The 27,440-nt window shown below is 44.7% G+C and overlaps 2 protein-coding genes across 3 annotated transcripts in view; both read left to right on the forward strand.

Annotated features, from left to right (window-relative positions):
- Nucleotides 1–14,939, forward strand: part of LOC134935413 (uncharacterized) — a 34,975-nt gene extending 20,036 nt beyond the window's left edge. For both annotated transcript variants that reach the window (XM_063930493.1, XM_063930494.1), the window contains exons 4-8: nucleotides 3,900–4,003; nucleotides 9,579–10,147; nucleotides 10,304–10,378; nucleotides 13,237–13,336; nucleotides 14,713–14,939. In XM_063930493.1, the coding sequence (XP_063786563.1) occupies nucleotides 3,900–4,003; nucleotides 9,579–10,147; nucleotides 10,304–10,378; nucleotides 13,237–13,336; nucleotides 14,713–14,935 (1,071 nt within the window). In that variant the 3' untranslated portion in view covers nucleotides 14,936–14,939. The remainder of the gene's footprint in view (nucleotides 1–3,899; nucleotides 4,004–9,578; nucleotides 10,148–10,303; nucleotides 10,379–13,236; nucleotides 13,337–14,712) is intronic.
- A 530-nt stretch (nucleotides 14,940–15,469) lies between these two features.
- The window catches only part of C6H3orf20 (chromosome 6 C3orf20 homolog), a 57,774-nt gene continuing 45,803 nt past the window's right edge, over nucleotides 15,470–27,440 (forward strand). The window contains exons 1-5 of the mRNA XM_063927597.1: nucleotides 15,470–15,607; nucleotides 16,511–16,631; nucleotides 17,888–18,019; nucleotides 18,100–18,210; nucleotides 26,359–26,512. Of these exons, the coding sequence (XP_063783667.1) occupies nucleotides 16,623–16,631; nucleotides 17,888–18,019; nucleotides 18,100–18,210; nucleotides 26,359–26,512 (406 nt within the window). The 5' untranslated portion in view covers nucleotides 15,470–15,607; nucleotides 16,511–16,622. The remainder of the gene's footprint in view (nucleotides 15,608–16,510; nucleotides 16,632–17,887; nucleotides 18,020–18,099; nucleotides 18,211–26,358; nucleotides 26,513–27,440) is intronic.

Here is a 27,440-nt window from a genome sequence, read left to right on the forward strand (position 1 = left end):
AACACACATTGGCCCTCACAGTAAAAAAAGAATCCACACATACATTGGCCTACACAGGAAAAACAATCACATAGCTCCCCACATAATTCATGTTGCTCCCTACATAAATCCCATTGCTCCCCACATAAATCAATCACATTTCTGCCCACATAAACCCTATTGCTCCCCACATGAATTATTCACATTGTTCCCCCCCATAAATCCTATTGCTCCCCACAAGAGAAATAATATAGCAAATATTAGTCCCTTCCTGTCAGCTGTCCTCCTCCCTGTCCCTCAGTGGCGGGGGTTGTTCATAGTGGAGTGCTGCGAATACTCCGCAGCGGGCGGTCGGGCAGGTGTGGATGTGGGTGGGCGGGCAAGGAAAGCTGTGGATGCAAGTGGGAACTGGAAGATGTGTATGCAGGCGGGTGGGCTGGCTGGGTGGTGAGATGCGGCGGCTGTGACCTATGATATCACACTGCCACGTCATCAAGGCATAGGTCACGGCCGGAGCATGACTGATCCTCTAAGAAGATCCCGGGCCAACAGTTCACTCTGAAGGTACAGGAAGCTGATCTGGCTCCACGGCACACCTTGCAACTGGTCGCGGCACACTAGTGTGCCACGGCACACTGGTTGAAAAAGCCTGCTCTACGCAGAAAATGACACAACCCCCCCCAAAAAAAATGTGTGTCGACCTTTTGACCTGTCGACCTTCCAACCCTGTCGACCTTCCAACCCTGTCGACCTAGTGACTGTCGACCTATAGTGGTCGACCTAAACATTGTCTACCTAGACACTGTCAATTTGATGACCCACATCACATCAATTGTTATAGCTCAGACTAGTTCAAAAAACGACAGTAAGCGGCTGCTTGCAGGCAACGTTTCAGCGCTGTATCGCTTGATAAAAGCACAATACAGCGCTGAAACGTCTACAAGCAGCCACTTACTGTTGTTTTTTTAACTAGTCTGAGTGCCGCCAGTGGGGAGCTACATACATACATATATATATATATATATATATATATATATATATTCAACGGATCCTGGCAAGCAGCGGCACTCAAGGACTGACTCAAGCGTAATAAACGGTGAACAGAGTTTTAATCCATTTCACAAAACAAAATACATCCAACGTTTCGGGGCGCGAACACCCCTTCTTCAAGGACAACAAGTGAGAAGTCTCACTTGTTGTCCTTGAAGAAGGGGTGTTCGCGCCCCGAAACGTTGGATGTATTTTGTTTTGTGAAATGGATTAAAACTCTGTTCACCGTTTATTACGCTTGAGTCAGTCCTTGAGTGCCGCTGCTTGCCAGGATCCGTTGAATATACTATTATTACCAGAAGGCACCAGGGCATTAAATCCAAGGAAGGGTGAGTGCCGATCCGACTCTATATATATATATATATATATATATTGTGACAAGAACACTGGGATAGTGTTTGAGGGCAGGTATGTTTGTCCCAGGTTCTTGTCTTACATGTATTAGAAAAATGAAAACTTCTAGGAATATGTTTTGTTTTGTTAGAACATTTTCAGTTTGTTGGAAAAGCTGGATAAGGGCCCTGAAAGAGAGATGGGGCAAGTTCCAGACATTGGGCCCAGTTCGGGTCTTTGGCCTCACAGAAGGCTAATCAGGCTTTCAGCTGTGTAAGAGTGTTATAGAGCTGCTGGCCTGATTAGGGTGTGCAGACTGGGAAGACTGCAGGATCTCTGTGAGAGAAACATGCTTCCTGATACAAGTGAGCTATACAGTGTTTACTGGAGAACTCTGTGTTTTTGTTTAGTGATAGTTAGGAACATCTTGTGTTTAGTTAGTGCCGGACAGGCAAGGTATTTTCTTTTGCTGTTTGTTTTATTTTCTGTATAATAAAACTGGCTGGGGCCAGTTGTACCGGAAACTGGACTTGTGTGGTTCCTCAGCTGCTGCAGGCTGCCATTTATCCCAGGAAACGGCACCTTGTACCCTTACAGTGTTACAATATATATACATACATACATAATCAGAGGGTGCTCTACATTCAATAAAAATTGCTAAATTGCCTATTTAAAATAGCAATACTCTACCACTCAGAACAATATAATATCTAAAATGCACATATTTTTAATTCACCATAAAATGAAATGGATTATATAAAATTGTATTACATCCACATCGAGCAATACATATAGGGGGTCATTCCAAGTTGTTCGCTCGCTAGCAGATTTTAGCAGTATGGCACACGCTAGGCCACCGCCCACTGGGAGTGTATCTTAGCTTAGCAGAATTGCGAATAGAAATTTCTTAGCAGTTTCTGAGTAGCTCGAGACTTACTCCTACATTGCGATCAGCTCAGCCCGTTTCGTTCCTGGTTTGACGTCACAAACATGCCCTGCATTCGGCCAGCCACTCCCCCGTTTCTCCAGACACTCCCGCGTTTTATCCTGGCACGCCTGCGTTTTTCCGCACACTCCCAGAAAACGGTCAGTTTCCGCCCAGAAACACCCACTTCCAGTCAATCACACTCCGATCACTTCAACGATGGAAATTCTTGTTCTGACGTGAGTAAATCTACTAAGTTTTGTGCTAAAATACTAAGCGCATGCGCACTGCGTACCATGCGCATGCGCATTTTCGTCTTAATCGCTCCGTTGCGAAAATCGGCAACGAGCGAACAACTCGGAATGACCCCCATAATGGAGTATATTCACAAAGTAACACTGATTTCAATGATTAGTAGAGTAGGGTAATTCCGCAAATAGATTATGTCAATTTGTGATGTGGATGTTGACTTTCCAATCCAATGTGTTTCGTCACAGCAGACTTCATCAGGGGTTAAATCAGCAGAAGGGTGAATGTATACATATAATCATTTTATAGAGAGTTCACAATGTCATTCTGCATGATGATTGAAATTCAATAATTGGGGAATCAATATGGAGTAATCACAGAATATAAATCAAGTAGAAAGAAGGTGAATAAAAATCCACTAGCATTTGTTGAGGATTATAATGATTCAAATACACAAAGCAGTATGTCACATGTGATCCCTCCACTGGCAAATACTCATTGCCATTGGAGGGATCACATGTGACATACTGCTTTGTGTATTTGCTTTGTGTATTTGGTTAATTAACTACCAAGGAATCACCTGGGGGCACACAATAAGCGGAATTCAAATGTTATTTCCGCTGGCAGCCACCAGATAGCGTCGAATGGAGCTATTCAAATGTGAGGGTGGCGAGCAGAAATGTGTGAAAAGTGATCTGTTAAACTTTTCCCGATCGCGCCCATTAGTTTAGTCAGGTTTACCGATCAGCGCGATAGGGGACATCAATTGTATACCACCCCCTGCGATCTGCCGTCACTTTACACGGGAGATCGGGGGCTATAACATTTGAATTCCCCCCAATATATGATTATATTACCCTCATAAAATACACCTTTTACATTCCGCTATCAGTCACTTAACATAGAAACATAGAATTTGACGGCAGATAATAACCACTTGGCCCATCCTGTCTTCCCCTTTTTTTATCCTTTAGGTAATCTCAACCCTTTTTGAACCTTAGTTCTTTGTAAGGATATTCATATGCCTATCCCAAGCATGTTTAAATTGCTCTACAGTTTTAGGGGGACATTTACTAAGCAGTGATAAGAGAGGAGAAGTGAGCCAGTGGAGAAGTTGCCCCATCAACCAATCAGCAACTCTGTATAATTTTATAGTATGCAAATTATAGATGTTACTTTAGTGCTGATTGGTTGCCATGGGCACTTCTCCACTGGCTCACTTCTCCGCTCTTATCACTGCTTAGTAAATGTCCCCCTTAGCCTCTACCACCTGTAATGGGAGGTTACTCCACTTATCCACTACCCTTTCAGATAAATTAGTGTGACTTATGTCTGAACATACAAAATGTATCCTTTTACTTAGATGAAAACAAATACAGTAAAGCGAACAAAGAAAGCGCCTGAAGAATTACCGTCTGATATGAAGTATATGAACATTAGTCCACGTCTTGCAAATTTCATTAATGGGTAAGAGAGTGTGTTCTAGTACATTATGCCTTTTAGAAAACATGCTAAGTGTACCTTTTGTCCATTTCGGTGGTAAGTGAAACAGTTGGATAGAATAATTTGCCGGCTGTCAGGATTCTGGCGGTCAGGATACCGACGCCGGAATCCTGACAGCCACAATACCACCAGCCAAAATCCAGGCAGAACAGGACTATTCCCACTCGTGGGAATAGATCCTGTGGCGAGCGCAGCGAGCCCGATGGCGGCACTCTGGCGGGCGGGATGCAGCTGTCGGGATATAGACAGCGGGCATCATGCCTGCCGATAAATCCTTCTGAATCTATTTGCTCTCTTGTATGTAGACTAGGGGGTAAATTTACTAACATTCGTAATTTTCGGAAAAAGGTCAAAGTTCAATCACGAATGACATCGAAAGTGTAAAACTGCAACTTTTTGAATTGATTACGACTAATTTACTAAGCTGTCGTATTCGGGTTTTTCTTTTGTTCCGATGTCGATGTCATTCGTGTTTTTTTTTCTATTTTTACGGCAGTGATTAGCAAAACACTGCCGACTTTTTAAAAATGAATCTCGGCCGGATCTGTGTGATCCGTGCTGGGGTTCATTTTTTTTTTTTTTTTTTTAAATTAAACAGTGTAAAATTTAAAAAAAAAATTGCGTGGGGTCCCCCCTCCTAAGCATAACCAGCCTCGGGCTCTTTGAGCCGATCAGGTTGCAGAAATATGGGGAAAAAAATGACAGGGGTTCCCCCATATTTAAGCAACCAGCATCGGGCTCTGCGCCTGGTCCTGGTTCCAAAAATACGGGGGACAAAAAGAGTAGGGGTCCCCCGTATTTTTAAAACCAGCACCGGGCTCCACTAGCTGGACAGATAATGCCACAGCCGGGGGTCACTTTTATATAGTGCCCTGCGGCCGTGGCATCAAAAATCCAACTAGTCACCCCTGGCCGGGGTACCCTGGGGGAGTGGGGACCCCTTCAATCAAGGGGTCCCCCCCCCCAGCCACCCAAGGGCCAGGGGTGAAGCCCGAGGCTGTCCCCCCCCATCCAATGGGCTGCGGATGGGGGGGCTGATAGCCTTTGTTGTAAATGAAAAGATATTGTTTTTAGTAGCAGTACTACAAGTCCCAGCAAGCCTCCCCCGCATGCTGGTACTTGGAGAACCACAAGTACCAGCATGCGGCGGAAAAACGGGCCCGCTGGTACCTGTAGTACTATTACTAAAAAAATACCCAAATAAACACAAGACACACACACCTTGAAAGTAAAGATTTATTACATACATGCACACAAACATACATACATACTTACCTTATGTTCACACGCAGGTCGGTCCTCTTGTCCAGTAGAATCCATGGGGTACCTGTAGAAAAAATTATACTCACAAAATCCAGTGTAGATCGGTCCTCTTCAGATCCATTTGTAATCCACGTACTTGTGAAAATAAAAAAAACGGAGTCCCGACCACGAACTGAAAGGGGCCCCATGTTTTCACATGGGACCCCTTTCCCCGAATGCCAGAAACCCACTCTGACTTCTGTCTAAGTGGGTTTCTTCAGCCAATCAGGGAGCGCCACGTTGTAGCACTCTCCTGATCGGCTGTGTGCTCCTGTCCTGAATGACAGGCGGCACACGGCAGTGTTACAATGTAGCGCCTATGCGCTCCATTGTAACCAATGCTGGGAACTTTCTGCTCAGCGGTGACGTCACTTTAGGTCAACCGCAGGGCAGAAAGTTCCCACCATTGGTTACAATGGAGCGCATAGGCGCTACATTGTAACACTGCCGTGTGCCGCCTGTCACTCAGTACAGGAGCACACAGCCGATCAGGAGAGTGCTACAACGTGGCGCTCCCTGATTGGCTGAGGAAACCCACTTAGACAGAAGTCAGAGTGGGTTTCTGGCATTCGGGGAAAGGAGTCCCATGTGAAAACATGGGGCCCCTTTCAGTTCGTGGCTCGTGTGTCCGTTTTTTTATTTTAATCAAGTACCTGGATTACAAATGGATTTGAAGAGGACCGATCTACACTGGATTTTGTGAGTATAATTTTTTCTACAGGTACCCCATGGATTCTACTGGACAAGAGGACCGACCTGCGTGTGAACATAAGGTAAGTATGTATGTATGTTTGTGTGCATGTATGTAATAAATCTTTACTTTCAAGGTGTGTGTGTCTTGTGTTTATTTGGGTATTTTTTTAGTAATAGTACTACAGGTACCAGCGGGCCCGTTTTTCCGCCGCATGCTGGTACTTGTGGTTCTCCAAGTACCAGCATGCGGGGGAGGCTTGCTGGGCCTTGTAGTACTGCTACTAAAAACAATATCTTTTCATTATCACAAAAGGCTATCAGCCCCCCCATCCGCAGCCCATTGGATGGGGGGGGACAGCCTCGGGCTTCACCCCTGGCCCTTGGGTGGCTGGGGGGGGGGACCCCTTGATTGAAGGGGTCCCCACTCCCCCAGGGTACCCCGGCCAGGGGTGACTAGTTGGATATTTGATGCCACGGCCGCAGGGCACTATATAAAAGTGACCCCCGGCTGTGGCATTATCTGTCCAGCTAGTGGAGCCCGGTGCTGGTTTTAAAAATACGGGGGACCCCTACTCTTTTTGTCCCCCGTATTTTTGGAACCAGGACCAGGCGCAGAGCCCGATGCTGGTTGCTTAAATATGGGGGAACCCCTGTCAATTTTTTCCCCATATTTCTGCAACCAGGATAGGCTCAAAGAGCCCGAGGCTGGTTATGCTTAGGAGGGGGGACCCCACGCAATTTTTTTTAATAAAATAACCACTTTCCCACCCCTTCCCACTGATATACATGCACGGATCTCATGGATCCCTGCATGCCTATACAATCACGGATTAAAAAAGCAGGTCTGTTTTTTTTTAGCACTTTTTTACGAGTTGTAATTTTTCACGGCAGTGTTTTTTTTTTTTTTTGCTTTGCACTTCTTAGTAAATTACCGAGATTCATACTTAAACAGCCGCGTTTTGACCGATGGTGTATTCATTTGTATTTTTTTTGTTGGACTTCCATAAAATTACGAATGCCCTCATCTCTGCAGTGATTATTGCTTAGTAAATTACCGAGATGACACTTTGATGAAAAAACGGCATCTCGGTCAAAATCGGGACCTTAGTAAATTTACCCCTAGGTTTGTAAAAATTGAATGTGGAAAGTATTTCATTATATAAAATTGGTGAAAAGGGGAATACATGTTCAACATTATATACCCACCAATGCTCTATATATGTGTTGTAGGGAAGGTGTTTGTTCCATACATAGTTACCACCACTCCAGTATACAATCTCCAAGATAGCAGCGGTGCAAGTATGCGGGTACGCTCGGGTACGGAGTAGCCATAAGAATTTGGCAGCGGGTACTCCGTACCACCTGCCACACACTTTGCCATTATCACAATTATAATGTGTCACAAAGCAACAAGACCATGGTGATTGGCAGCATGACGGCTCCTCCCACTTTGTCAGGGTTACTGGGAGTGCGACAGTGGCTGTATTTTCCTGTTATAATGGGGACATTACTATATATTGTTATTAAATTGGGGACATTACTATATAATATATATTTCTATTATACTGGAGGTATCACTATATATTTCTATTATACTGGAGGCATCACTATATATATTTCTATTATACTGGAGGCATCACTATATATATTTCTATTATACTGGAGCTATCACTATATATTTCTATTATACTGGAGGTATCACTATATATTTCTTTTATACTGGAGGCATTACTATATATTTTTAGCCTTGCCTCCAGATAAAAAAAAAAGGGGCTATGTCATGTGGCCACTCCGCTAGTGTCATGTAGCCACTCCCACTGGCAGCATGTGGTCACGCCCCCCACAACACATGACCATGCCCATTTTTCGGCAAGCGGTACCACTAAGAAAATATTTTTACTTGCACCACTGGCTGGTGGAGACTGAGAAGTGCCTCAACATTATCCAAGAGGGGTCCTGGGGTAGGTGGGAGAAGGACGTTAGATCAGCCAACTATGGGGGTAATTCCAAGTTGATCGCAGCAGGATTTTTGATAGCAATTGGGCAAAACCATGTGCACTGCAGGGGAGGCAGATATAACATGTGCAGAGAGAGTGTGTTCAATCTGCAATCTAATTTGCAGTGTAAAAATAAAGCAGCCAGTATTTGCCCTGCACAGAAATAAAATAACCCACCCAAATCTAACTCTTTCTGCACATGTTATATCTGCCTCCCCTGCAGTGCACATGGTTTTGCCCAATTGCTATCAAAAATCCTGCTGCTATCAACTTGGAATTACCCCCTATATAAGGTAAAAGACACAGGGCTTATGGAAATCCATAGCGGGCATCTACTCAATGACAGTGAGTGCACTGGGCAAGGTAATTCAGACATGCACGCGCACATATTGAAAACATTTTACCACTCAAGAAATATATACATGGCAGTCCCCACCCGGCTTCCGGATCTAGACGTAACGACGTCCTGTGCATGGTCAGCATGGGGGGTCACGCCATTCCTTAGCAACCAAAAAACAAGCAATCTAAACACTCTGTGCATAACATATATATCTGAATATCTGACTACAACAGGCTGCCGTCCCGGTGTTTGGTGGCAGGAGCTATATAGGTAAGCTCATTTATGTTTGGAGAGATAATTAGTGTGGATCCGGAGCGCTACCAAACCTATGCAGCCGTGGGTCAAAAACACCTAGGATCTCCCTGTGATCCTGATTGATATGAATGTGGTAATTGGTGGTGTGAGACCGCTGGGCGCTGGGTGACTATTGATGATGAGAAGCAAGATTATAGAAAAAATGCTTTATCAATCATATAAAAGTACAATGAGGAATGTGATTTAAAAACACAATGAAACGTATAAAATGAAAAAAACATATAAAAAACATGTGATGTAAAAAACAGCAAGTGGTATCAGTGTTCTCATGGGTGATGGCATTCACCATGAACAAATTATTTAGGAAAAGCTGATCATATCCGGTGTAGATGTATGGAGCCACTGGTGGTGTGAGAGAAGCAGAGTGAATCCTCACTTTGGAGCCCAGCAGGGTGGATTTACTCTGCTTCTCTCACACCACCATGATCTCTGGTTTACACATCATAGTTGGTGGCATGAAATACGTATAGATAACCACCTATAAGACTGTGTAATCAAAATCGGGTTTCTTCAGAAGAAAAAGTAAAGTACAGCGTTGTATCGCGGTTGCCTTTTGCTTCCCCCATCTTCTATTGTGTGGTGTTAGGTGGTCAGATATAGCATTGCAGAGATCAAATGTGCCGCAGAGATGGGAGTCCCCACACCGGAAGGAGAGAGGAAGTTACCTGTAGTGTGCTGGAGAGACCCAAAATCTGCCTGCAGTTGGATTCAGCGTCCCCCTGCAGCGGGGGGAGCAGTCCTCCTTGTACATCAGAACGCGTTTCACCACATGGGCTTGTTCGCCTGGCAGCCTACCTGTATACAGTATATATATATATATATATTTGCAATGAACTGTATATTATATAGTTGTGAAACAGGTATATAATGTATTTCCTTTCTTTATTTCTAGCCTTCACAAAAACAAGAAAGGGGTTTCTGCTCAAGCAGAGAAGAAGCAAGCGATGTCACCAAAAGATGACAAACTGTGTAAAGAGAAATATGCGGTTCTGCCAGAGATCAGCAGCTCTAGCTTTGTAAAGAGCGGTGTTGAAAACAATCACCAGAAAGTCACACAGCTCGTCACAGATGATGAACAATTCATGAACCCATTTGAAGACTATAAGTATGTCGCTCCAACATTGCTGTATGAACTTGGAAAGCTACTGCAACTCTTCTCACAGTTTGAGATCATTTTCCCTCAGGGCGTGGTGAATGTGCTAAACTACAGCTGGCAAGAGCTTATTGAAGGCGCAGTGTACAGCAAAAAGCACTGCCAGTCACTGGCTGCAAGGAAGATAGCAGACACAAGTATAGTTCCTGAGGAAAGTGACTACAAAGCCCCCGGAGCAGGCGTTGGCACTCCTGAGAATGTAGACACTGCCAAGAATCATAAAAATAAGGTTAATACCATATTGCTTGAGAGCAGCAAAGATAAATCTGGGCAAGAACCTGCACAAACTAGGCCAACAGGAAACAAATGTGAGTATGAAATACTTCTATGGCAAGCTACTTTTTATGGAATCAGCACTTCTGAAATGTTAATTACAGTTTGTCATGTCTTTTGTAATGTAAGTGCTAATTATTTGTATTTTATGAATGACTCTAAATGTGATTTTGTTTTTCTTTTCTGTCTAGCTCCTCAGAGCGTTCCAGTCCATCTACCATTTACTATCAGTTTCTCAATGTCGTCCAGTGTATGTGAGGATAGAGGTAGACTTCAGACCAACATGGATTTTTAATAGTAGTGTAATAATTAAGCAATAGAAAACCTGCATCCAAATGTACCTTAAATGTCCTTGATGATATTGGGTAAACAGGGAGGAGCATCCTGTATTTCCATGGATTACATAATGCTCTGGATTCTGTTGTAAACCTTTCAAGCAGCTGGTGGTTGGGTGTAAGGTGCTTAGTGCTAAGCCAATGCCTGCTGCTAATGCTTTTCCTAGGAAAAATAGTTCAGATATTTGGACATGGTGCTGGTACTCAACAAAAGTTACACATTGAAACTAGATTCTGTACCCTGCACTCCCCTGATTTTCTTCCTCTTCACAGTGAGGACAGTTTCAGTGGAATAAATATATTAAAAGACAGGAAGGATATGAGGCGGAGGCAGCGTCTAGTCACCCTTCATGGAGGGGACCTTTCCCATAAGCCCCTGGGTCCATGTCACAAACTATTTGGAATAGTTACCTGTGGCGAGCGAAGCGAGACACCGAGCCTGAAGTGTGGCGAGCGAAGCAAGCCCGCAAGGGTACAATGGTGCAGAGATAAAACTAAGTAACCTCAAACGAACGGAGAATGGATAAAACAGGTGCTGTAAAGGCGGAAGTTATCTAGTGCCCTCTCGTGAAGTCACTTCCTGGTCCTGATCACGAAGGGAACATAGACACAACCATGAGGCGGAGGTACACCAAGTTAAATGGAGCAGTAATTAATGAGTAAGGAGAGGTCAAAAGAGGGTTTATTATGAATAGGGGAGACCGGAGCATTGATGGATAAAGGGAAGGTTCTAGTTTAGAGAGATAAGTTGACTAGGTTGGCTATGTGAAGTGAAGTAATCAAGAAAATGGGAGACCTAACCAGGGTGGCAATGTGAATGATAGGATGGAAGAGGTGGATTGAGTGGACCTCAAAGGAAGAGAATGAGAAATATGGTTCTGGGAAAATGTGCAGCTGAAGGAAAGGAGGGCCAGACACCTCCTCCACGACAGCCATCTGATCTGGGGAGTGTTAAAAAGAAAGGCCTTCATAAGGTAGAGGAAATCAAGAGGTGATGTCATTGGAAGCTTTTTCGTGATAATGAGATTATCGAGGGAGTTAGTGATAAAGAGGCCATGGGTGGGGGTGCTTGTTGCAAACTGACCTGGTGTCCCAGATTGCACATAAGAAGTTAGAAGGCTTGTAGAAGCATTGGGGAGGGTCAGGTTAGAAATGTGAGTTGTGAGAGAGGGAGAGGGTGGGGACATGGAGGGATCTGGACAAATGGGGATAAGAGAAGTATATGGTGGGTGGAAAAGAAAGAGAGGTCTAGTCATGATCAGGCAATAAAATAGTCATATATATTACAGTGGCAGCATTACACAGTAGGTAGGACAATATCTATTTATGGAGTCTCACTGTAGAATCTGATGATACTTGGTGATCAAAGAATGTAATAACACAAAAACACCAAATTTTGTGGGCACTGGAAATATAATAACTGATCTGCAATTTCTTTAGTGTTTTATATAAAAACTAGTTACCAGCCCATCAAAATGACGGACCAACATAACAGTAATGTCAGCGCCGGCGGCTGTGCGTGCCAAACAGAGCAACACTTGCATTGCTCCGTCGGGCACCATCTAGTGGCCACCAGTGCGCAAAACACTTATATTCCCCCCAGAGAGGTGAGGAGCAGTATGAGCCTTTTATTATATACAGTAGGACTAGTTACCAGCCTGTCAAAATGACTGAACAACATAACTGTAATGTCAGCGCCAGCGGCTGTGCACGCCCAAATGGAGCAACATTTTAATTGCTACGTCAGACGCCATCTAGTGGCTGCTGGCACGCAAAACAATTGAAATCCCCCCGTAGAGGTGAGGAGCAGCGTTAGCTTTTTATTATATATGATAATACTACAGATTTCAGTACTGTCATAGAAAAAAACAATAGGAGCCATTAACAATCCTCATATTCAGGATACTGGACCATCTGCCCACTTTCATAGTACAGGTACACCACCGATTTTCCGGCATCCTCGGTTCCAGTGCCGTGCCGGATTATCGATTTTGCCGGATTAATGGTGGAAACTAATTTTGCACCTTCAGAACATTTCTAAAGCAATAAATAGTAAAATATATGCTACAGTATAATATGCATTACTTGCTGTGACCTTGGACGCCATAACAGTCCCACTGTTGCTTGCTGTGTCACCTGCAGTGCCCTCAGAAGCTGTACTCACTGACACTTGTGCGCGCTGTGTCTTCCGCCCATGTGCGGTACTTGCTGTGACCTTGGATGCCATAACAGCCACACTGATGCTTGCTGTGTCACCTGCAGTGTCCGTGGCAGCTGTACCCACTGACACTTGCGCGTATTGCGTGTTACGCCCATGCGCAGAAAATGTTCCGGATTAAAGGATGTCCCTAACCCCCTTTAATCCGGACAAATCAAAATTGTCCGGATTAAAAGAGGTTCCGGATCATCGGTTGCCGGAAAATCGGTGGTGTACCTGTATTAAAATAGTTATTAAATGGGTCAATGAGAATTTGTCAAATTATCAAATACAAGTCAGGGCCTCATTTGTGCTGGAACACAGTGCCTGGTGTTTCAGAAATTATGTTGTCTTCACAGTTTTTCATTATAACTTTTGTAGTTGCTGAGTTAATTTTATATATTTATTAAGCGCTGTGTACAGAACATTGGTATAGTTGCCTTCATTTCCTGATTGTAACCAGGATAGATTTTGGTATTGTTATGTAATCCTTTTGATAACGTTTAAAATACAGTTAAAGTAGAAAAAATCAGAGATTAATTTATATTCAAATTCATTAAAACTGGCTGATAATTCATGTTTTTGATTTAAGGATGGATTTTTCAGACAGACAATTCTAAATCTGAAGATATGGAATGGAAAGGAATAATTGCCTGGGCACTGGAAAGACTGCAACTTGCGCAAATACAAATGTATGGTCTATACTTTTGTATAAACATATTTTGCTACTGTAGACAAGTGGTTTTCATTGCATGTAGTCTTTAATAAGATCGAATTACTCTCCTGACAAAGTATTTTCCCCTCTGTAATTCTTTAGTGACTTTGATGTCAGACTTCTTCCACATCCACACTACCTGTGTTGGTGGGTAGAGTGTGATTGGATAGTAAGGACTTCTCGCCAGCATACCTCCCAACTGCCCGGATTTTCATGGGACAGTCCTATTTTTGTGTGCACTGTCCTGCCCACGGGCCGCAGTGTCCCGGTGAGGGGGGAGGGGGGGACAGTTTTTGTTGCAAATGAACTTGTATAAAGTCGTAGATTAAGCATAACAATACATGGCATGGGCCACTCCTGTCTGACCTGTTTTTTTGCCTGCTTACTCTAGATCAGGGATGACCAATCAGTCAGCGACAAAGAGCCAAGAAAAATCTTTGGGCATGCCAAAGAGCCGACACCATGTGCACGCCAAAGGCACGTGTGCAAAAATGGGCCGTGGTCTTGTGCCCGCTAGGCCACGCCTGTTATAAAATACATTGAAATAGCCAGATCTAAAATAAAATACATAGAAATGGACAAATCCACATAAAATGCATTTTAAAAGCCACATCCACATAAAATGCATTAAAAAAGCCAGATCCAAATAAAATACATTTAAAAGCAAGATTAACATAATACACTTCAGTTCCTCCATGTGTCACTCCAGCCCCTCATGCCACTGTAGTAGCCCTTCATGTGTCCAGCAGCCCCTGCCACATGTGTCCAGTAGCTCCTGCTCCAAACCCGAGGTGCTTCGTGCTGAGGTAGCTGTAGTCCCCCTTGCTTGCCAGTGGGTTCTCACCTAGTATCCGACTCACTCAGTTCTCTTAGTGACGCTGGCACTGTGTGACCGGCTGGAGCACAGTGGTTTCTGGATCTTTTGCGGTCACCTGACCTCAAGTGTCAGGAGCCGCATCTGAATGAAGAAAGAGCCGCATGCGGCTCAAGAGCCACTGGTTGGCCACTGCTGCTCTAGATTGTGTACTTTTTCCTCCATATTGTGTCATAGTTAGCCTATAGTGTACTTAGGATTAGTGTTCTGGTGTGGCTAAGTCACAAAGTCTGTGACACGCTTTACAGTGCTATTTAGAACGATTTGAGGATAGATGTATGTGGACATAACTTGTACAGAGTGGATATGGCGAATTTACAGTATTTAATATCCAAGTTTCCCTATACGTTCCTCATATGTTTAGTTTAAGCATTCCCTTACAGCTTAGGATGCTGATCTGTGCTTACCTGCAGCACAATGGTCCTACACTTGTTGCTGAGAACCAGACAGTTTTTATACTGAAATGTGTCTATTTACAGAAACAAGCAGTTTTCCATGTTAAGTGAGAAAGGATTCTGCAAGCCAGTTATTCTCCGGCACTACGACAGTACTAAAAAAGATGTAATAAAGCAAAAGAAGAACAGTAAACCTCCTATATTTGAACTAATGAATGGAAAACCGCGTATTCCCGAGATCAAGCGAGAATTTGCTTCTCTACGGAAACTCCATTATGCCCTCATTGATGGCTCTGCAATGGTTTAATATCCTTTTGATGTGAATATTTTATGCTGGTGTACCAGGCACAGTTTGTTTATAGCATTTTTTTAAAAGAAATTAGAGGCCTGGAGAGAAAACCTATCAAGCTACAGAGTATATTATAACTGGGAACCTAAGCAACCATCCAAGCACAGTAATACAGTTATGCTGTCATTTGTCACATGACAACTGGCGCACACAGTGACAGCGGAAACTAAAGTGGAACATTAGGGCAGATGTATTAAGCCTGGAGAAGGGATAAAGAAGTGATAAAGCAGTGATAAGTGCAAGGTGATAACGCACCAGCCAATTAGCTCCTAACCGTCATTTTTCAAATCCGTAATGACTGGCGTGTTATTACCTTACGCTTATCACTGCTTTATCACTTCTTTATCCCTTCTCCAGGTTAATACATCTGCCCCATTGATACTAACACATGGAGACACTGTCCTGCTACACATACATTTTTATCATATCTTAACTCACTAATTATACAGTATATAGTAACAAAACTTCCCTTAACTTACAATGCATCTATCCATCTGGATATCTGGCTGTGTGCCAAAGCTATTCCGGCCTTTCATGTGGAGGATTATACACCAACATCTTCTCCCCAGAACAGACTGTGCTGGGCACGTTCACTCCGTTTGGCCATGGCAGCATTTATCTTCCTGAGAGGTTAGTACTAGACCCTGTGTAGGGCCTGTATATGGTTTATTAGTAACACGTGTGAATAAAACTAGGCATGAATGAAGAATTAGATTGTTTAATCCACTTATTATTGTACTACATTTTTCAAAAAATGTAAATAATGTTTGTACACTATTTTGGGCAGGATGTTGGGATATTTTGATTCAGTATCCTCTTTTACCTCATCATTGCTCCATGCTGTAGAAAGTGCAACACATCCAGATTTGTCGCCTCTTTTATCTCATCATTGCTCCATGCTGTAGAAAGTGCAACACATCCAGATTTGGCGCCTATTTTACCTCATCATTGCTCCATGCTGTAGAAAGTGCAACACATCCAGATTTGTCGCCTCTTTTACCTCATCATTGCTCCATGCTGTAGAAAGTGCAACACATCCAGATTTATTGCCTCTTTTACCTCATCATTGCTCCATGCTGTAGAAAGTGCAACACATCCAGATTTGTCGCCTCTTTTACCTCATCATTGCTCCATGCTGTAGAAAGTGCAACACATCCAGATTTATTGCCTCTTTTACCTCATCATTGCTCCATGCTGTAGAAAGTGCAACACATCCAGATTTGTCGCCTCTTTTACCTCATCATTGCTCCATGCTGTAGAAAGTGCAACACATCCAGATTTATTGCCTCTTTTACCTCATCATTGCTCCATGCTGTAGAAAGTACAACACATCCAGATTTGTCGCCTCTTTTACCTCATCATTGCTCCATGCTGTAGAAAGTGCAACACATCCAGATTTATTGCCTCTTTTACCTCATCATTGCTCCATGCTGTAGAAAGTGCAACACATCCAGATTTGTTGGTGAATTTTCATAGTATACCCATTTGTTTGTAATGGTTAATGCTTACATACTTATCTTATTGTTTTTGCAGCAATGTGTTCATACTACACTACAATCAAGTTGGCGGGGTAGTAACTGATAAGGATGGAGAAAAAATTAAGGAATGGGATTGGCCAAAAAAGGGGAAATTATCCGACCCTATCATGTTGCAGGTATATAAATACATATAATACGTAACTCCACAATTGATCCTGGAAGATACTATAGTGTACCAATAATTTTATTAGATAGATAGATAGATAGATAGATAGATAGATAGATAGATAGATAGATAGATAGATAGATATCAGTGTTGAAATGCAAGCAGGTTGAGCTTTATCACCTCAGTAGGCTGATCATTTGACTATCTTACATCATAAATAACCTTTGTGATGTCACTCAGATTTGGTCTAAGAGTATAGAACTGTAAATTGACAGAAGCAGAGGAGGACAAGGGGGGATGCCAATGGCCATGCTGCTGGGTCCCTGCCACCTTGTTCGCGCTGCCTAGTCTTTGTTGCTGTCCAGGTCCCGGCAATTGTACAATGTAGTTGACAGATGTCAGGACTGGTGCATGTGCAGCAGCGTCTACGGGACTGAGCATGCGCAAAACTCCGGCTTCTATGCACTGCATCAACTGCAGCCCATAGAAGCCAGCTATGGCTGCCTGAAAGGCAGAGAGTGGCTCCCTACAGAAAACCAGCTCTCTGGTTGACAGCTATTTTTTGCTGATATACAGTGGTACAAGTACAAAAAGTTCCTCAGTGGTACTGTGTGCGCGACAAAAAATAAATGTGTCCACATGCCACATGGCCAATGAAAATGGGGGCGTGATACACATATGGGGGGAGGGGCAGATACACATATGACCCCAGTAGTGCCAGATACACATATGCCCCACAGTGCCAGATACACAAATGCCCCACAACGCCTTCTAGTAAGGGTGGGGGAGGGATTTGAGGAGGTGGGGTTTAGCAATGCAAGGGTTGGGTTTAGTGATAATGTGGCAGGGATAATCTACATGCCATCACTGTTAGGCAGCCACTGATGGCAGAGAACCATTGGATCTATATTGATGACAAAATAGTAGACCGTCAGTGGCAAACCATTGATGATGATTAACCATCGATGGCATCCTTACTTCCCTTCCCTAATATTGCCCCTGCATGAAGTCCGGGAAAACAGATGTGTGGATAATACTTAAATAATCTGGCTTATAGGCATTCATTTTGAGGGTGTTGTCAAGTCTATATAGCCCCTTGATACAGTACAACAGGAACAAGTGCTAAGATGCTTGTAGCATCTATCATTAGCTTTATTTGACTATAGTACCCTGTTCCCCATTGTCCCCTGGGACAGAGTTTGCCTGTGCAATCCTGACTTCCTGATAAGCAAGAAAATGAGTTACACTTGCTGTTTTTTTTTATAGGTTAATGACTACCTCTCTGTTAGAATTGCTGGACAGTTTGCCATTAGCTTGATCTACCATTGGCAGCATGAAACTGTACGCTTATCTCTGTCACCGCTCATGGACGTGCCTCCGCCCAAGACTGAAGACCTGGTAAGCCCAAATGAGAGAGACTAATTTTCAGTCTTTAGTGGACCGCTATTCAGATACTGATTATTCAGCTGTTTGTTTAGGGTCATCTTATGACAAGCGAGAATTTTTCATCAAAAACTGCCAGGGAACTTAGCAAGGCAAACAGGAAAAAGGCAAAGGAAAAAGATACAAAGAGGAGCCCCAGAAAAATGGTAAGAAATCAATGAGGCTTTATAGAGACTGTTACCCTTTTACACTCGCAGAAAAATCCCGGGATATTGCACGTGAACGCGCATCATCCCGGGATTTTTCTCAGTGTGAACGGGTACAGGGACAATTTCCCGGGACGAGCATCCCGGGATTTCAACCCAGGTCTCGACCAGGGTTGAACCCGGGACCGTCCCGGGAAGCTGGCAGTGTAAACGGGTATACCGTGGTCAAGGCGACCCGGCACCCGTTCTCTTCATAGGTGGAGGCGGTGCTTGGAGAAGATTATCTCCAAGCACCGCCTCTGGGAGACTCAGCGGTGACGTCACTGACCCGGCAATATGCCGGGTCAGCTCGCTAATGTGAAAGGGTCATTCCCGGGAATGTGTCCCGGCAAATATACCGGGACACATTCCCGGGAATGAACTCTCCTGCGAGTGTAAAAGGGGTATTATTCAGCCACTTATTCAGGGAATTATTGTCAGGCCAGGTGCCAGCATATTCCTTCCAAAACGCTGGTTCTTAGATGTCAGCCTGGGAGTGAATATATTGTTAATATGTCTTTAGGACCAATTGCTCTAATAGGGGCAGATGTATTAAGCCTGGAAAAGTGATAAAGCAGTGATAAAGAAGTGATAAGTGGAAGGTGATAACGCATCAGCCAATCAGCTCCTGTCATTTTAAAAAGCCGTAATGATTGGCTGGTGCGTTATCATCTTCCACTTATCACTGCTTTATCACTTCTCCAGGCTTAATACATCTACCCCATAGACCTATATGGACACCATCATGAAAACATTTTGGGACCCATTTATCATCGCATTTACAATGCAATCTGGGAGTGATATTAGCACCCAGGATCACATTCCAGATTGTGATCACATTGGTCAGATGTATCATCTGGCACAGGGCTCTTTTATTATTTACCAGGGCGGCTCCAGGTCTACTAACACCCTGAGCAAGAAATTTTGAAGCGCCTCCCCTCAATGCACCTGGGAAAGTGGATATGGCCTCGCAACTTTATATTATGTTATCAAACTAATATATATATATATATAAGCGCACTATATATATATATATATATATATATATATAAGCGCACTGGTGCTCTGGTGTTTGGTATTTAAGGTAGGATGTTTTAATGCTCTTTTGTATCCTGATGACAATGTAGTAACATTGAAACGTTGATTCATTAAGCTGCCTCAACTGTCTCATTTATTCGGAGTGCCGGACCCTGATATATATATATATATATATATATATATATATATATATTTCTCTAACGTCCTAGTGGATGCTGGGGACTCCGTAAGGACCATGGGGAATAGACGGGCTCCGCAGGAGACAGGGCACTTTAACAAAGAATTAGGATACTGGTGTGCACTGGCTCCTCCCTCTATGTCCCTCCTCCAGACCTCAGTTTGAATCTGTGCCCGGACGAGCTGGGTGCACCTTAGTGAGCTCTCCTGAGCTTGCTAATAAGAAAGTATTTTGTTAGGATTTTTTATTTTCAGAGAGATCTGCTGGCAACAGACTCTCTGCTACGTGGGACTGAGGGGAGAGAAGCAGCCCTACTCACTAGAAGAAAGGTCCTGCTTCTTAGGCTACTGGACACCATTAGCTCCAGAGGGATCGTACACAGGAACGCACCCTTGGTCGTCCGATCCCGGAGCCGCGCCGCCGTCCCCCTCGCAGAGCCAGAAGACAGAAGCCGGCGTGAGAAGCAAGAAGACTTCGAAATCGGCGACAGAAGACTCCAGTCTTCATCTGAGGTAGCGCACAGCAGTGCAGCTGTGCGCCATTGCTCCCACACTAAATCCACACACTCCGGTCACTGTAGGGAGCAGGGCGCAGGGGGGGGCGCCCTGGGCAGCAATTGGGTACCTCGTGGCAAAAAGCAGCGCTATATACAGTTGGGCACTGTATATATGCATGAGCCCCCGCCATTATTTTACACACAAAACGCGGGACAGAAGCCCGCCGCTGAGGGGGCGGGGCTTCTTCCTCAGCACTCACCAGCGCCATTTTCTCTCCACAGCTCAGCTGAGAGGAAGCTCCCCAGGCTCTCCCCTGCAGAAACACGGTAGAAAGAGGGTGAAAAGAGAGGGGGGGCACATAAATTTGGCGCAAAAACTTATATACAGCAGCTACTGGGTTAACACTAAGTTACTGTGTGATTCCTGGGTCATTTTGCGCTGGGGTGTGTGCTGGCATACTCTCTCTCTGTCTCTCCAAAAGGCCTTGTGGGGGAACTGTCTTCAAATAGAGCATCCCCTGTGTGTGTGGTGTGTCGGCATGTTTGACGAGGAAGGCTATGTGGAAACAGAGCGGGTACAAATGAATGTGGGGTCGCCGCCGACGGCGCCGACACCCGATTGGATGGATATGTGGAAGGTTTTAAATGATAATGTAAATTCCTTGCATAAAAGGTTGGATAAAGCTGAAGCCTTGGGACAGTCAGGGTCTCAACCCATGCCTGATCCTACAGCGCAGAGGCCGTCAGGGTCTCAGAAGCGCCCACTAGCCCAAATTGTTGACACAGATATCGACACGGATTCTGACTCCAGTGTCGATGGCGATGATGCAAAGTTACAGCCTAAAATGGCTAAAGCCATCCGCTACATGATTATAGCAATGAAAGATGTGTTGCACATCAAAGAGGAAACCCCAGTCCCTGACAAGAGGGTTTATATGTATGGGGAGAAAAGGCAAGAGGTGACCTTTCCCCCTTCACATGAATTAAATGAGTTATGTGAAAAGGCTTGGGAATCTCCAGATAGGAAACTGCAGATTTCCAAACGGATGCTTATGGCGTATCCTTTCCCGCCAACGGACAGGTTACGCTGGGAATCCTCCCCTAGGGTGGACAAAGCTTTAACACGCTTATCAAAGAGGGTAGCCCTGCCGTCACAGGATACGGCCACCCTAAAATATGCTGCAGATAGAAAGCAGGAGGGTATCCTGAAATCCATTTATGTACATTCAGGTACCCTCCTAAGGCCGGCAATTGCGTCGGCCTGGATGTGTAGTGCTGTAGCAGCATGGACAGATACCTTATCTGAGGAACTTGATACCTTGGACAAGGATACTATAATACTGACCCTGGGGCATATAAAAGACGCTGTCCTATATATGAGAGATGCCCAAAGAGACATTAGCCTACTGGGCTCTAGAATAAATGCTATGTTGATTTCTGCCAGAAGTGTCCTGTGGACTCGGCAATGGACAGGCGATGCCGACTCAAAAAGGCACATGGAGGTTTTACCTTATAAGGGTGAGGAATTGTTTGGGGACGGTCTCTCGGACCTGGTCTCCACAGCTACGGCTGGAAAGTCAAATTTTTTGCCATATATTCCCTCACAACCTAAGAAAGCACCGTATTACCAAATGCAGGCCCTCATTCCGAGTTGATCGGTCGCAAGGCGAATTTAGCAGAGTTACACACGCTAAGCCTACGCCTACTGGGAGTGTATCTTAGCATCTTAAAATTGCGACCGAAGTATTCGCAATATTGCGATCACAAACTACTTAGCAGTTTTAGAGTAGCTCCACACTTACTCTGCCTGTGCGATCAGTTCAGTGCTTGTCGTTCCAGGTTTGACGTCACAAACACACCCAGCGTTCGCTCAGACACTCCCCCGTTTCTCCGGCCACTCCTGCGTTTTTTCCGGAAACGGTAGCGTTTTTATCCACACGCCCCTAAAACGCCGTGTTTCCGCCCAGTAACACCCATTTCCTGTCAATCACACTACGATCGCCGGAGCGATGAAAAAGCCGTGAGTAAAAATACTATCTTCATTGTTAAATTACTTGGCGCAGTCGCAGTGCGAATATTGCGCATGCGTACTAAGCGGATTTTCATTGCGATGCGATGAAAAATACCGAGCGAACGACTCGGAATGAGGGCCGCAGTCCTTTCGATCACAAAAAGGCAAGAAAGTCCGAGGTGCATCCTTTCTGGCCAGAGGCAGGGGTAGAGGAAAGAAGCTGCACAATACAGCTAGTTCCCAGGAACAGAAGTCCTCCCCGGCTTCCACTAAATCCACCGCATGACGCTGGGCTCCACAGGCGGAGCCAGGCCCGGTGGGGGCGCGTCTCCGAAATTTCAGCCACAAGTGGGTTCACTCTCAGGTGGATCCCTGGGCTATAGAGATTGTGTCTCAGGGATACAAGCTGGAATTCGAAGTGATGCCCCCTCACCGTTACCTCAAATCGGCCCTGCCAGCTTCCCCCATAGAGAGGGAAATAGTGTTAACTGCAATTCACAAATTGTACCTCCAGCAGGTGGTGGTAAAGGTTCCCCTCCTTCAACAGGGAAGGGGTTACTATTCGACAATGTTTGTGGTACCGAAACCGGACGGTTCGGTCAGACCCATATTGAATTTAAAATCCCTGAACATATACCTGAAAAGGTTCAAGTTCAAGATGGAATCGCTCAGAGCGGTCATCGCAAGCCAGGAGGAGGGGGATTTTATGGTGTCTCTGGACATAAAGGATGCTTACCTTCATGTCCCCATTTATCCACCTCATCAGGAGTACCTCAGATTTGTGGTACAGGATTGTCATTACCAATTCCAGACGTTGCCGTTTGGTCTGTCCACGGTACCGAGAATATTTACCAAGGTAATGGCAGAAATGATGGTGCTCCTGCGAAAGCAAGGAGTCACAATTATCCCATACTTGGACGATCTCCTCATAAAGGCGAGGTCCAGAGAGCAGTTGCTGATCAGTGTAGCACGCTCTCGGGAAGTGTTACAACAGCACGGCTGGATTCTGAATATTCCAAAGTCGCAGCTGATTCCTACGATGCGTCTGCCCTTCCTGGGCATGATTCTGGACACAGACCAGAAGAAGGTTTTTCTCCCGACGGAGAAGGCGCAGGAACTCATGACACTGGTCAGAGACCTCTTAAAGCCAAAACAGGTGTCGGTGCATCACTGCACGAGAGTCCTGGGAAAGATGGTGGCGTCATACGAGGCCATTCCCTTCGGCAAGTTCCATGCGAGGACCTTTCAGTGGGATCTGTTGGACAAGTGGTCCGGATCGCATCTACAGATGCATCGGCAGATCACCCTATCCCCAGGGCCAGGGTGTCTCTTCTGTAGTGGCTGCAGAGCGCCACCTTCTCGAGGGCCGCAGATTCGGCATTCAGGACTGGGTCCTGGTGACCACGGATGCAAGCCTCCGAGGGTGGGGGGCAGTCACACAGGGAAGAAATTTCCAAGGTCTGTGGTCAAGTCAGGAGACTTGCCTTCACATCAATATCCTGGAACTAAGGGCCATATACAATGCCCTAAGTCAAGCGGAGACCCTGCTTCGCAACCAATCGGTGCTGATTCAGTCAGACAACATCACCGCAGTGGCTCATGTAAACCGCCAAGGTGGCACAAGGAGCAGGGTGGCGATGGCGGAAGCCACCAGAATTCTTCGATGGGCGGAGAATCACGTAAGAGCACTGTCAGCAGTGTTCATTCCGGGAGTGGACAACTGGGAAGCAGACTTCCTCAGCAGGCACGACCTCCACCCGGGAGAGTGGGGACTTCATCAGGAAGTCTTCACACAGATTGCAAGGAGATGGGAACTGCCACAGGTGGACATGATGGCATCCCGCCTCAACAAAAAGCTACAGAGGTATTGCGCCAGGTCAAGAGACCCTCAGGCGATAGCTGTAGACGCACTGGTGACACTGTGGGTGTTCCAGTCGGTTTATGTGTTTCCTCCTCTTCCTCTCATACCCAAGGTGCTGAGAATCATAAGAAAAAGAGAAGTGAGAACAATACTCATTGTTCCGGATTGGCCAAGAAGGACTTGGTATCCAGAATTGCAAGAAATGCTCACAGAGGACCCATGGCCTCTGCCTCTAAGGCAGGATCTGTTGCAGCAGGGGCCCTGTCTGTTCCAAGACTTACCGCGGCTGCGTTTGACGGCATGGCGGTTGAACGCCGGATCCTAGCAGAAAAAGGGATTCCGGATGAGGTTATTCCTACGCTAATAAAGGCTAGGAAGGACGTGACGGCTAAACATTATCACCGTATATGGCAAAAATATGTTGCTTGGTGTGAGGCCAGGAATGCCCCTACAGAGGAATTCCAGCTGGGCCATTTCCTTCACTTCCTACAGTCGGGAGTGACTTTGGGCCTAAAATTGGGTTCCATTAAGGTCCAGATTTCGGCCCTATTCCTGAAGTTCAGACGTTTGTAAAGGGAGTGCTGTATATTCAGCCCCCGTTTGTGCCTCCAGTGGCACCTTGGGATCTTAACGTGGTGTTGAGTTTCCTGAAATCACACTGGTTTGAGCCACTTAAAACCGTGGAGTTAACATTTCTCACGTGGAAGGTGGTCATGCTGTTAGCCTTGGCTTCAGCTAGGCGTGTGTCAGAATTAGCGGCTTTGTCACATAAAAGCCCCTATCTGGTTTTCCATGTAGACAGGGCAGAATTGCGGACCCGTCCACAATTTCTGCCAAAAGTGGTGTCATCTTTTCATATGAACCAACCTATTGTGGTGCTTGTGGCTACTCGTGACTTGGAGGATTCCGAGTTGCTAGATGTGGTCAGGGCTTTGAAGGTTTATGTGGCCAGAACGGCGAGAGTCGGGAAAACTGAGTCACTGTTTATCCTGTATGCACCCAACAAGCTGGGTGCTCCTGCTTCAAAGCAAACTATTGCTCGCTGGATCTGTAACACGATTCAGCAGGCTCATTCTGCGGCTGGATTGCCGCTACCAAAATCAGTAAAAGCCCATTCCACAAGGAAGGTGGGCTCTTCTTGGGCGGCTGCCCGAGGGGTCTCGGCATTACAACTTTGCCGAGCAGCAACTTGGTCGGGTTCAAACACTTTTGCAAAGTTCTACAAGTTTGATACCCTGGCTGAGGAGGACCTTGTGTTTGCTCATTCGGTGCTGCAGAGTCATCCGCACTCTCCCGCCCGTTTGGGAGCTTTGGTATAATCCCCATGGTCCTTACGGAGTCCCCAGCATCCACTAGGACGTTAGAGAAAATAAGATTTTACTTACCGGTAAATCTATTTCTCGTAGTCCGTAGTGGATGCTGGGCGCCCGTCCTAAGTGCGGACTTCTTCTGCAATACTTGTATATAGTTATTGCTTAAATAAGGGTTATGTTATGGTTGCATCAGGGTTATCTGATGCTCTGTTGTTGTTCATGCTGTTAACTGGGTAAGTTTATCACGAGTTATACGGTGTGATTGGTGTGGCTGGTATGAGTCTTACCCTGGATTCCAAAATCCTTTCCTTGTACTGTCAGCTCTTCCGGGCACAGTTTCCTTAACTGAGGTCAGGAGGAGGGACATAGAGGGAGGAGCCAGTGCACACCAGTATCCTAATTCTTTCTTATAGTGCCCTGTCTCCTGCGGAGCCCGTCTATTCCCCATGGTCCTTACGGAGTCCCCAGCATCCACTACGGACTACGAGAAATAGATTTACCGGTAAGTAAAATCTTATTATATATATTCACACACCCCTCTACCCACACGCACACATACATACACACAATTAGCAGCCTTACACATAATGTCCCCAGTATGGTGTCAGATACACATAATGCCCCCAGTATCGTGCCAGTTACACATAACATTCCAGTATTGTGCCAGACACACATAATGCCCCCAGTATAGTGTCAGGTACACATAATGCCCCCAGTAGTGCCAATTGCCGATCTGCGAGCTCTGATGGTGCCAGCCGTAAACACCTGGATTCCCCCGCATGGCCGGTCAACCATGCATGGAGCCGGCCCTGTTCATAGGTGCAGCATAACACTGGAGCTATAAAAAAAATAATACTGGAAGGGTTAATTGTCATTATTAGGTGATTAAAATTGCAGCTCACATGTAATTGTACAGAAAAATCTGAAATTCAGTTGTCAACATTTTGTTTTATTGAATATTTATAATGGGACAAATGTATCAGAAAGTAGACAAAATGCAATACTAATTACAGCAAAGTACAAATAGTGAATATGGTAATGCTCACATAAGCGCAGTGCAATCATTACAATTTTACCAATTATTGCCAGATGTGGTTAACAGGGAAAACAGAACTTGGGCTAAGAAACAATAGAACCACATATTAATGTTTAACATATCCTTATTGATCATATATATGTCTGTGTTTTTTTGTGTTTTTTTTTTTTAATAAGACAATTTTATCAGAGCTGGCAAAGACACTTGTAATTCCCGAGCATCAGATCAGTCCTTCAAATGACTTCAGTGCGGCTCTTGAGCTGAGAAAGCTTCAGAGAAAGATTAGAAACATTATAGATGACTGGATGGACCATTACCGATTGGCTTCTGGTGAGTCCCATCTGTCATTCACCCATGTCTTTACAATATATCATCTTCTCATTCAAACCTCACGGCAGAAAAATGTCAGCTTTTACTTTATTGTTCTATAACATGTGTAAAACCTATGGGTATACATTATTTTGCACAGAGAGCATTATATTTCTGCATATTTAGTAGCTGTCACACTTGTAGCTTTGGCGAGGTAAAATCAACAGCCAAATACACTAATATATATATATATATATATATATATATATATATATTATTGCCACTGAGATACTCACCTATAGGATCGTTCAAGCGAAAGCTGATATCTTGTGCGCCCTTCAACAGGTGTTTAGCCTCAATATGTCTATGAACAACGTAGTTCACAGACCTATCACGTCGGGTATGCAGCACAGCCGATGGTCTATATACCTTCATATGCTGTGTGTGTCATATCACAGCTGGGCAGGCAAATTCAAATGCCTGTCCTGGATTAAGCCTTGGGAAGGGGAGGGAAGGGGGCATTTAGGATAGGTTGGCCCTGGTGGAGGGGGAGGGTGTGTAAATTAGATTGTGCATACCTCTCAACATGACCCATTCTGGGAGGGACAACATGCTATCTACTTGGAATTCCCTTTTAATATATGATTGGCATCACATGTGTTTAACTATTTAATTGATAAAAAAAAAAAGGTATTTAAACAAGAATGATTACAATCATAAATTTAGAGGGAAGTCCAGGTAGAGAGCATTTTGTCCCTTCTTGAATGGGTCATGTTGGGAGGTATGGATTGTGTATATTACATATAAACCAATGGTGTATATTAGATTTAAACTAATAGTTTAATAAGGCCTAGGTACTGTTTATATCTCCACCTAATAGAGAGACAACTATTTTATAATGTTTTCTCGTAGTGTAACAAAGACAACTTAAGCTTAAAATACACTAAAA

Source organism: Pseudophryne corroboree, chromosome 6 (assembly GCF_028390025.1).
Source record: "Pseudophryne corroboree isolate aPseCor3 chromosome 6, aPseCor3.hap2, whole genome shotgun sequence".
Lineage (NCBI taxonomy): Eukaryota > Metazoa > Chordata > Amphibia > Anura > Myobatrachidae > Pseudophryne > Pseudophryne corroboree.